Below are 11,311 nucleotides of genomic sequence, written 5' to 3' on the forward strand. Positions count from 1 at the left end.
ACCCCTGGAATGACATCAAGCCCAAGTTAGTCACCCAACTGGAGTACTTCACCAGAGTATCCTTGGATATCACTCGCTTCCTCCATCACTGCGAAGTATACTTCGCGGTATTCCCGATGTATTATACGATGAACGATCAAGGGAAAAACCCTTACTGTATCACGTTCGCACAAGGATACCTATGAGGAGAGGCACAGCAGTGGTGGGTTGATCAATACTACCGGTACAGAGACCCACAAGGACATTGGAGATTTCCCACCTGGGCAGAATTCTCCCATGACCTCACGGTGGAGTTCCGTGAAGTAGCAGAATTGACCATCTGGAAGACGGAATGGAAGAAGCTCCAACAATCGGACTTCAAATCGGTGGTAGAGTTCTTCGCGAAGTTCGAACGCTTAGCCCACAAGTGCGAAGAATTCGGGGACGAGAAGCAGATGTTCGAAACCGTGGAAGTGGCCATAAGGCCCACGGTATGAAATATGGTTATGCATGGGGACAATGAGCACCCCACAACCTATGCCGAATGGAAGGCGCGAGTCCTGAGGATCGACGCCAATTATCGATACAACATGGCCCAGGGAATGGGCAATAAGTCCTCCCAGAACCAGGGTGGTGGTTCGGGTCGAGGCAATCAGAATCAATCAAGGAGAAGCGGCCAGGGCTTGGGTGGTGATAAGAAGGATGCCACCAGGACAACCTATGGGGGAGCCGGGCAGCCGATGGAAATCGACAAGCTGCGGGCCGACAAGCGATGCTTCAAGTGTGGGAACACCGGATGGAGCCGAGACCATAAATGCCCAACGGACAAATCCAAGTGGATCCCCGTCAAACTTCCACCTCGCAAGAAGATTCCCACTCAACGACTATGACAGTTACTCGCAGAGGCCGAGAAGGAAGAGTTGGGCAAGGACACGAAGGTCGAGGAGGTCAAGGAGGAGAAGTCGTCAAAAGACGAGCCGGCGTCGAAGTAAGCGATTCGACGATGTCGGCCAAGGACATAGTTTCTACTGGTGCGCACTCCTGTACTTCTAGTCAGACTTATACTACGTATGTAGGTACTCCGTATGAACAATATACCAATTTTTTCGCCGCATTACCAGTTGAAGAAATTAAGGATGAAGAATCGCAAAACCCCGATGGCGTAGGAGGGGATTTCCGCCTCCCGACGCAGTCTGCATCAGGAAAAGAACCCTTAGGGGCTGGTCCACCTCTGACACCCCCGCTTGACCGAATGGGGAAAGTTCTGGAGAACCCAGCGAGCGCCTCAGGTCAAGACAAGATGGATGCCAGACATGGTGGTCGTCGCCCTGGCAGGGAGAACCGGCCGACCGCTTCGACCGGTGGGCCTTCCATACAAGTTGTTCCTCCCGTCAGTGGCGGCAAAGCAGCTGAGGCTGGGAACCAAGGGGACCACCTACATTTAGTAGTGGACTCATCCGCAAACGATGCCGACCCCCTTGGCAAGCCAATATGTGTGCGGCTGCCTAGAGCTTCCGGGAGTACCGCCAGCATTAGGAATGAGGGTGAGTATGGATCCAGCATAGAGGTTACAACGCTGAGCACAAGTGCCCTTGGCCAGGGCCGAATACAGGGCAGCGAGCCCTCCTCTACCCACTCGACGGAAGGTGACCAAATGCCGCCGAGAGGCCTTATCGACTGGCCCGGTGACCAACTGCCACCTCGAGGCAAGACCTCTTCGGTTTCGTTGGAAGAAGTAGAAGATGAAGAAGCCTATCTCCGATCCAATATCCCGACTACCGCACCCAAGGGGAAGTCTCGCGTGACCCCCGAACCCAAGCTGGCACCCGAAGCCAAACGAGCAATCGTAGACATGTACTATGAACCCTTCGGGATGCACTGGACACGTCGGGCACTTAGGCTCGCCAAAGACAAATCCGCCGCCATTGCCATCCTAAAACGGTGGGTTCATCCGAGGAGAACCGGAGAAGTGACCGTTGAACTATGGGAGTTGCTGAAGGAACAACTGGAGATGCCCCAGGAATACCGAGAATGGTGGGAGTGGATGGAGGATTTAAAGAAACCTCCCATGTACATACGAGGGCAGAAGGGGCATAATATATCCATCACCGTGCAATTGGAAACATTGGATACCCGGGAAGTGCACGCTGTAAAGGTGCTGGTAGATAGCGGGGCCACCGGAAGCTCCATCGACCATGACTGGGTTCAGGAGCATGGGATCAATCTTAAATGGGCAGCCCGCCCCGTCCCGGTCTACAATGCCGACGGCACCAGGAATAAGGGGGGTGACATCACCGAATACGCCGAGGTGCAGTTGTGAATTGGAGACCACGTGGAGAGAATCGAACTGGCAGTAGTAGATTTAGGTGCCACGCCCCTCTTCTTGGGACATGATTGGCTACAGAGGCACAACCCGCTGATCGATTGGAATATGGGGGCTGTTACTTTAGCTCGCTGCACTTGCTGCAAAATTCCTTTTTCCTTACTGGATACGGACCCCTCCTCACGATGGGAAGAATACAAAGAAGGGGACACCATCTTAGTAGTCGACTTTGAAGAAGCCTTTCATGTGCGGGCCATGGGGACTAAGGCCAATGAATTAGCCACCCAGGCCAACGCCAAGAAAGTAGCCAAATCCTTCAAAGAAATTGTACCAGAAGAGTACCAGGAATTCCAGGACGTCTTTGACAAAGAGAATTTCGACGAGTTACCCTCATGAAAACCTTGGGATCATGCCATTGAGCTGATTCCTAATGCCAACGCCAACTTAGACTGCAAAGTTTATCCCCTCAACCCTGCAGAACAGGAGGAGTTGGACAAATTCCTTGATGAAAACCTGTCTACGGGTCGTATTCAAGCATCGAAGTCCCCCATGGCGTCACCCTTCTTCTTCGTCAAGAAAAAGGATGGGAAACTCCGCCCGGTACAGGATTATCGAAAGCTTAACGAGATGACCATCAAAAATCGATACCCGTTGCCGCTCATCGGGGAACTAATGGACAGGCTGAAGAAAGCGAAGTATTTCACTAAGCTGGATGTGCAGTGGGGGTATAACAATGTCAGGATTAAACAAGGGGATGAGTGGAAGGCAGCATTTCGAACAAATCGTGGCCTCTACGAACCCCTCGTAATGTTCTTCGGACTCATGAACTCCCCCGCCACCTTCCAGTGGATGATGAATGACATCTTCAAAGATCTCATCGTGGCAGGGGAGGTATCCGTGTACCTAGATGACATACTCATCGCGTCCCAGACTAAGGCCGACCACCACCGAATCGTTCGAAAGGTACTAAAGATACTTCGGGACAATAAGTTATTCCTGAAGGCCGAGAAATGTGAATTTGAGGTTGAGGAAACCGAGTACTTGGGAGTACTCATCAGCGAAGGGAGGATCTGCATGGACCCCATAAAGATCGCGGGCCTACTCGATTGGCCAGTTCCGTCCAAGAAACAGGAACTGCAATCGTTTTTGGGTTTGTGCAATTTTTATCAACGCTTCATTCGCGACTACAGCAAGCATGTCAAGCCTCTTACTGCTCTCACGGGAAAGGTCAAGTGGAAGTGGGGAGAGGCCCAACAAAAGGCGTTTGAGGAACTAAAAAGGCTGTTCCGTAAAGATGTGGTCTTGGCCATCCCGCTCGACGAGGGGAAGTTTCGAGTAGAAGTGGACTCCAGCGAAGGAGCAATCGGGGCCGTACTATCTCAGTGGCAGGACGAAAAGTGGCAGCCGGTAGCTTTCCTCTCTAAAGCTCTAGCTGCTACCGAATGCAACTACGAGATCTATGATAAGGAACTCTTAGCCATCATGATTGCCTTGGAAGAGTGGCGCCAGTATCTCATGGGGGCCCGTGAGGACTTTGAGATTTGGACCGACCACTCTAATCTCCAATACTTCCGTAAACCGCAGAAGTTAAACCGAAGACAAGCCCGGTGGGTAATGGAGCTGGCAGAATACCAGTTCACCCTACATCATAAACCGGGAGCTCAAAACCGCAAGGCAGACTTATTATCAAGGCGGGCAGACCACAATCAGGGAAAAGGGGACAACAAGGATGTAGTCGTCCTCAAAGCCGAACACTTCCGGGCCCTGGTTATGCCCACGCAAGAGGAACTCTATGAAAAGATCAAACTAGCTACCCATGATCCTCGCAAGTGGGATCGCGGTATTTCCGACTCCCTCAATCATGAAAAGGGGGTCTCTTGTGACCAGGAACTACTTTGGTATGACGGACGCATCTACGTTCCGATGGACCGAAGACTGCGGGGGGAGATCATAGCACTACGACACGATCATGTAACTGTGGGACATCCTGGGATAGAAAAAACCAAAGAGCTCATTTTACGAGACTACTGGTGGCCTCAAATGCGTCGAGAAGTGGAGGCGTATGTCAAAGGGTGCGAAGTCTGTCAGCGAACTAAGGCTGACCATCGACCCAAAAAGACGCCTCTTCACCCTAATGAGGTACCCAATCGACCCTGGACCCACATTTCTGTCGACATGATCACAAAGCTCCCCAGCTCAAAGGGGTTCGACTCCATACTGGTCATAGTCGATCGATTTTCAAAAACAATCATTCCGATCGCCTGCACCGAGGAACTTACGTCCCTCAGATTCGCCAAAATCCTTCAAGACCACGTCTACATACCATACGGGGTAATGCCGGAGAAGATTATATTGGATAGAGGAGCCATTTTCGTATCCAAATTCATGTGAGAATTTTACACCCTGATTCAAGTTGAGGGAAATCCCTCCACTGCCTACCACCCTCAGACAGATGGGCAGACGGAACGAGTCAACCAGGAGATCAAGAAGTACCTCAAAATGTTCGTGAACTACCGACAGGATGACTGGAGTGAATGGTTGGCGTTGGCCGCCTTCACCCATAACAATCGAAAACATTCGGCGACAGGCTTTTCTCCTTATAAAGTCGTCTTTGGAAGGGATGGACAGGTCATCAAGACGGCCCAACGTCCCGATGTCGTTCCTGCGGCTTCCAAGTTGGTCCGAGGAATTCAAGAGGTGCAGGAGAGGGCAAAAGAATCACTGGAGCGGGTGGCCGAATCCATGAAAAGGGCCTATGACAAGCATAAGGACAAGGCCATAGAATATCAAGTTGGCGACAAGGTATGGTTGGATTCCATCAACCTAAATCTACCCTGACCTACCAAAAAACTCGGGGATCGACGGGTAGGCCCCTTTACCGTCATTGCCAAAAAGGGCGCTTCCGCTTACGAACTCAAACTTCCCACTGGTTGGAAAATTCATAACCGGTTCAATGAGTCCCTCCTAACTCCGTACCACGTCCCCGAATTTCCCAACCAACCATGTCCGGAGAGGCCACCACCTGAATTGATCGATGATGAAGAGGAATACGAGATTGAGGAAATTGTAGAGCAGAGAGATAAAGTCGTTGGTCGAGGACGAACTCGTCGAACAATAACCGAATACCTGGTCAAATGGAAAGGGTACCCCTCAGAAGAAAACTCGTGGGTGAAGCAGTCCAATATGGCCAATGCAGAGGAACTGGTTAACGAATATGAGGCTCGCCTCCAAAGGATCCAATGGGAAGTTGATAAACACGGAAGGACAGTGGGGATTGACACCAAAATACCCTGGAACCTCCCTGTGACATACCACAAACCAGAAATTCCCTGTCTGACTGACATAGTCACAGTCCTATCATCCCAATGCTCAGCGATAGCTCACTCGGAGGAAATTGACAGGATAGTCGGTGACATACCTATCAATTGGCATCTGGCTTTTAATCCGGAGCTAGAGAACGACTTCATTGAAGGAAAATGGCCGAAAGTAACCACAGATGAAGCAGACAGAACACCAGTCATCGACGAAGAAGACAACACAGAAGAAGAGGTAAACCTTCAAAACCTCCAACGTATTCATGAAAACTGGAACGTGGATGAAGAGAAAGATGACAATGATATACCATCTTTCTACTCTGAATCCAAACATTCAACTTCGGATGATGACGAGTGGGAGTCTGATGACTCATTCGGGATGAACGAGTCTTAGGGAGGGGGTAATGTTACGGTTTATTCATTTCTTTTCTTTTCTTTGTTTTACTCAGCCTGATTACTCATATGCGATCACCACAGACACATTCTCATGGTACCATTATTAGCTTATCAACGTGTATTTAAGTAGAGCCTCCGCTGGTCTAAACCCCAGCTTCGGCTAAGGTTTAATCTACCTAACTCAAAGCTCCCTGCTCCAAGACTATTTGCTTCGTCGCTCGCTCGTTCTGCAAGACTTTGACCTCTATCGTATCGTCCACCGAAGTGCGAGTGGCAATCCCTAGTTGATCTAAGTTTTGAGAGTTAGTGGCTAACAGCTGGGAAGTTGGTGAGTCCAAAGAACATGACCAATGGTTCAAACAGCCCTTGGTTAGTGTGAAAGGCAGCCTTCCATTTGTCTCCATCTCAAATCCTCACATTGTTGTATCCCCACCATATGTCCAATTTGGTGAAGTACCTGGCTTCTTGGAGCTTGTCCATGAGCTCCCTGATGAGTGGCAAGGGGTACCAATTCTTAATTGTCATCTCATTCAGCTTTCTGTAATCCTGCACCGGCCTGAGCTTCCCATCCTTTTTCTTGACAAAGAAGAATGGGGATGCCATCGGCGACTTCAATGGTCGAATGTGCCTGCTTTCCAGGTTTTCAGCCAGGAACACATCCAGTTCAGCCTGTTCCTGGGGGTTCAGAGGGTAGACCTTGCAGTCCAGGCTAGCTCAGGCATTGGGTATGAGTTCAATGGCATGATCCCAGGGTTTAGTGTGAGGTAACTCGTCGAAGTTCTCCTTTGCAAATACATCCTGGTAGTCCTGATAGGCCTCAGGTACCATGTTCTTAAATTCCTTTTCTACCTTGCCCTGGTTGGCTTTCACTGCTAGGTCATTGGCTCAGGTGCCTGTGGCCCTGAGGTATTCCCCCCTTGTCATATCTACCATGAGGATCCTATCCCCTTCCTCGTACTCCGTCCATCGTAGGGTATCCTTGTCAGGTAGTTGGAAGGGTACTGGCCTACAGTCACACCAGGCTAGGTGCACTGTTCTGGTGCTCCAGTCGATGATGGGGTTGTGCCATTGTAGCCAGTCATAGCCTAAGAATATCGGGGTCGTCCCAAGGTCTATGATGGCCAGTTCTATGTGTTTGGTGTGGTCACCTATGGTGAGCCTTACTTCTGTGTACTCTGTGATATCTCTGCCTTTGTTCCTCGTTCCATCAGTGTTGTATACTGGAGTGGGGTGTCTTGCTTGTGTGAGGGTAAGGCCTTGTTGGTTTGCCCATTTTTGGTCTATGGCACTACCGGTACAACCACTGTCAACTAGGGCTCGGGTGGGGCACTGAGTTGTGGTGCCTATGGCTTCCAGCTGCAGGTCTATGGTGACGCTGCACCCCTTTCCTCCCTGGATGTACTGTGGGGGTGTCCGAAGGTCTTCAAGTTCCCAGAGGGCAGCCTGGGTTTCCTCAGGAGCCTCTCTGGGTCGTTCCTGCAGTCGCCATACATTGTCAGCAGTAACCTCCTTCTGCTTGGCTGGGTGTATCCATTTCCGCAGTATATCTTTCTGAGTGTCAAGATTGGAGGCCTGCTTTAGCCCCTTGCAGATCCATTCAGGTTGGTCTTGAGTGGGTTGGTAACCTTGTGGACACTTGGTACTGGTATGCAGCAGGTACTCCATGATTGATGATCGGGTCTTCGCCTCCACATAGGCCTCCTTTGGGTGCAGGTAGCTATAGTCATCCTCCTCGTTGGGTACCTCTTCCACCATAACCCTCGTCTGGGTAGGGCTTCCTCGTGGAGTGGAGTGGGACATAGAGGGCTCCATGCTGCAGCGCACTCTGTTAGGGCCCTCAGTGAGTATGGGCTCACCTGTGCATAGACCCAAGCACTTCATCACTCCTCCTGTTTCCCTTATTCCACTGCTGCTGCCCCCTAGACCCTCTGAGGGCACAGGCAATTCTAACTTACTCCTTTCTGATGATGACAGTAGCGATGGTATATTCAAATGCACTGATGTATGTACATTAAAAGAAATTGAAGTCCTTGCTGATGAAGTGGAATCGCTTAGTTCTTCATCGGCTGTTCTTTTACCTCCTCGATCTTTGTCCCTCCTGATAACTCTTCTGGCCTATTTGGATCATCTAGCATCGCACGAATCATGGACTTGGATAATTTGTAATTCTCAAGACCTGTTACTGCTGGCTTGGGCTTGATTTTCCACATGGACTTATCGAGAGGACATTTGTTGTCCTGAGTCATGTGATTTGGCAATCCACATCGGAAACATAACCTGTCCTGCTTGAGGCGGTCTATTTCCATGGGAAGTCCCTGCCCTCCATATGTGGTGCCCGTGGCATCCTTCTTGTGGTCAAGGATACTGGGGTTACTGGGTTTTGGAGTGTTGGGTTTGGGATTCATCATTCCTTGCAATCCTCCTGTCTCCTCAGCATGGTGGACATGGTAGTTTTCGTCGATCTGCTTCACCCTCCACTTCCATTCTTTGTAACTCCTTGGTCGGTCGTTATCGCCATGCATAATGATGTCCTTTGTTTTGATATGGATGGCCTGTTTCACTGTATCCATCATTTCCTCCTCGTTGTCATACTTCTCTGCTTCTATTGCGAGTTCTTTGAAGTCGGTGAAGAATTCCATGGCCATTTTATAATTTGCCTGCCATAATGCCTTCCATTTGATCCTTTTGAGCTCTATCTCTGTGGCTTCTCGGAATCTAGCCTTCAGATCCTCAGTGAACTTGGGCCACGTAGGGTACCTGGTGTGCTGGCAGATTGGGTCATACAAGTGCCCCCTAATTTGGACCCACCACTCAAGCACCTTCCCTTCTAGCAGAGAGGTGGCAAATACTATTTGCAATGGTGCATATGGAATTCCTGGGGGAATATGGTGAAGTAGTCTTCGCATCCCCCCAGGAATCTCTTAATGTTGCTTGATATCCCAGAGAACGGGGCAGGGTCTTCATCATCTTGGGCTGCATGGTTCCCCATGGTAGTTCGCTTCCCTCCAACTCCCAGGATTCTGGACTGTCTGGAGGTGGTCCTGGGGGCTCTGGAGGTAGTTCCAGATCTATTAGCTCTGGTAGGGATCAGAGTTCATAGTCATGGTGGGGATTGTATGGGGGTGATGGTGGCAGTGGCAGTGGGGGTCGTATTGATTTCTGTATGGTTTTCTTCAATTCCGGCTGGGGTTCTGGGGGTATTTCTGGTTCTTCTTCTGGCATGCCCCCTATTAGTCTAGAACCCAGGGGTAGCATGGGTACATGAGCTGGTGGCAGCTTCAGAATGTTTGCCCAATGGTATGGCAGGTAACTCCATTGTTTGAATGGTCGTAAGACATCTGCCTGGTCAGCGTGAAGTCGGTTCCATAGCTTTGCGGTGTAGTGAAGCACTTTATCTGCATATATTGAGTCCCTTACTTCCTTTGGTACCTCCTTTTGATACATTAATTTAGCCACTGCCAATGTTACCCATGATCCTTCATTGGCCAGGGACTGACCCTGCCATTCCAGAAGCTCCTCCCAATCTATTTCCATCACCTCCTTCGTCATCTTTGTCTGCTGGATAGGTGTGAGGGTAGAGGGTGCCCAGGGTCAAGTTGCCCCCTTGGAACCAGTACCTGAAGTTGGTGAGTTCTGCATGCTGCCATGGTAGGAGGTGGTTCCACCGGGTGGTCTCAGTATTGCGAGGCCAGAAATAGAGAGGCTGGTCCTCAGGTCAGGGATCAATGGGTTGTTCAGGGGGGTCCCGAACGATTGCTCCCCCTGCCCGCACCATCTCTCAGTTTTGATTCCTGATGGCTCTGGTGAAGTCTTGGAACCTTCGGTGTAAGACATCCCAGTGGGAATGTATGGGTTGATGGAAGAAGAACTCGGCCAGTTGGGGTTCTGGCCCATATCTCTCTGGTACCCACTGGACATATGGGATGAGTGGCTCAGGGGTCTCATATTCCCCTCATTGGTCTTCAGCAATGGCTTGAAGCTGGCAGCATAGGCCTCCATGGCACTCTCTGTATGGCCTGATGGCATGGTCCTTAAGCTCCTTTCAGATGTCACAGGGGTTATGCTCCTCATCATCGGTGACCCAGGAGTCATACTGGTCCGAGCTGTCGGATGCACTATCAGTGTCTCCTCCCTGAGTTGTGGCTGTGCTGGCACCCCTGGCGATGCTGGGATTTGCCCTTCTGGGGATGGTAGGAGAGTCTGGGTACTGTAGGTTGAACTCTGGAATCTCCCTGTCCTTGAGTGGGGGGAGGCGGTTGGCTTGGTGCCATGTGTCCATGATCTCCCAGTCACACTGGTATATACTGAACTCATCCAGGTTGGGGATCTCTTTGGGGTCTGGGGCTCAGCTTCTGAACCCATCGTAGGCTACAAAAGGTGTTTCCCCATCCCCGGTGCTGATGTAGAGTCGGTTGGAGTAGGGGTGTCTTCCGGGACCAACGATGATCCCTCTGGTACTCAGGTCGACCCTGATTTCTTTGAGTCCATACTCTTGATCTGTTGAGTCTGCTGACAACCAAAGAGGCCCATCCATGAGGACTTGCTGCTCTCTTCGCTCTGCATCTTCTCGCTCTTCTCTGCCAGACCCAACACCCCTCTCCACGTCCTCTTCTTCTTGCTGGATTGGGAGGTCGGCATGGACGTTCTCATCCTGACTCGTTGTAGCGCTGTGTCAGAAGCGGATTGTGCTTGCGGTATGGTAGTGGAATGGGGTTCGTCAAGGTTGTCTGTCGAGCCCATAGTATACTCTCCCGGTAGCAGGGGTCTGCAGGACTCATGCTCAGTGCCTTCACTTGTATTGGAGGTATCCATACAGGAAGCAGAATGCGAGGACAATGATGGCAGTTAGAAAACCAGTGAAGACATTAAATGTGTTGGAGGTCGTACTGCTCATTGGCAATGTTCACTGTCGTGGTTGACAATGAAGATCCCTGAGAGAAGCTTTGACTAAATGTTATCCACTAGTATGACAAACAAGGTCAAACTCATGATGTGACTTGCACTTTGGTCAAGCATGCAATGAGCAGGTGAAGTCTGCCTCCTGGGGGATAGCTTAGATAGCATTCAGTGAGGATGATGGAGTCAACAACTAGGTATATAAACCTTAGTCAAAGCTGGGGTCCGTACAGCATAGTATGTGCTACTTAAATACTAAAGGTCCTGTCCTAATAATAGTATCAATGAGTCTGAGAGTCGTATGATAAGAACTGACTAGAAGGCCTGTGTGTGATGCCCGTGGGCATGGTACTAAGTGGGTATGAGTAAGTAAGGTACGTGGACATGGTCCAATAGAAAAATA

General features: G+C 50.3%; 1 protein-coding gene across 1 annotated transcript; it reads right to left on the reverse strand.

Moving 5' to 3' along the window:
* Nucleotides 1-9,099: 9,099 nt before the first annotated feature.
* EV420DRAFT_1486436 (uncharacterized protein) lies at nt 9,100-10,906 on the reverse strand (the record flags this gene model as incomplete). The annotated part of the gene is made up of 5 exons (XM_060470388.1): nt 9,100-9,536; nt 9,630-10,028; nt 10,066-10,316; nt 10,371-10,679; nt 10,806-10,906. The coding sequence occupies 5 exons, from the start codon at nt 10,904-10,906 to the stop codon at nt 9,100-9,102; spliced, it is 1,497 nt and encodes a 498-aa protein (XP_060323186.1).
* Nucleotides 10,907-11,311: the final 405 nt, after the last annotated feature.

This window comes from Desarmillaria tabescens (genome assembly GCF_030435595.1).
Source record: "Desarmillaria tabescens strain CCBAS 213 chromosome Unknown EV420scaffold_89, whole genome shotgun sequence".
Taxonomy (NCBI): domain Eukaryota; kingdom Fungi; phylum Basidiomycota; class Agaricomycetes; order Agaricales; family Physalacriaceae; genus Desarmillaria; species Desarmillaria tabescens.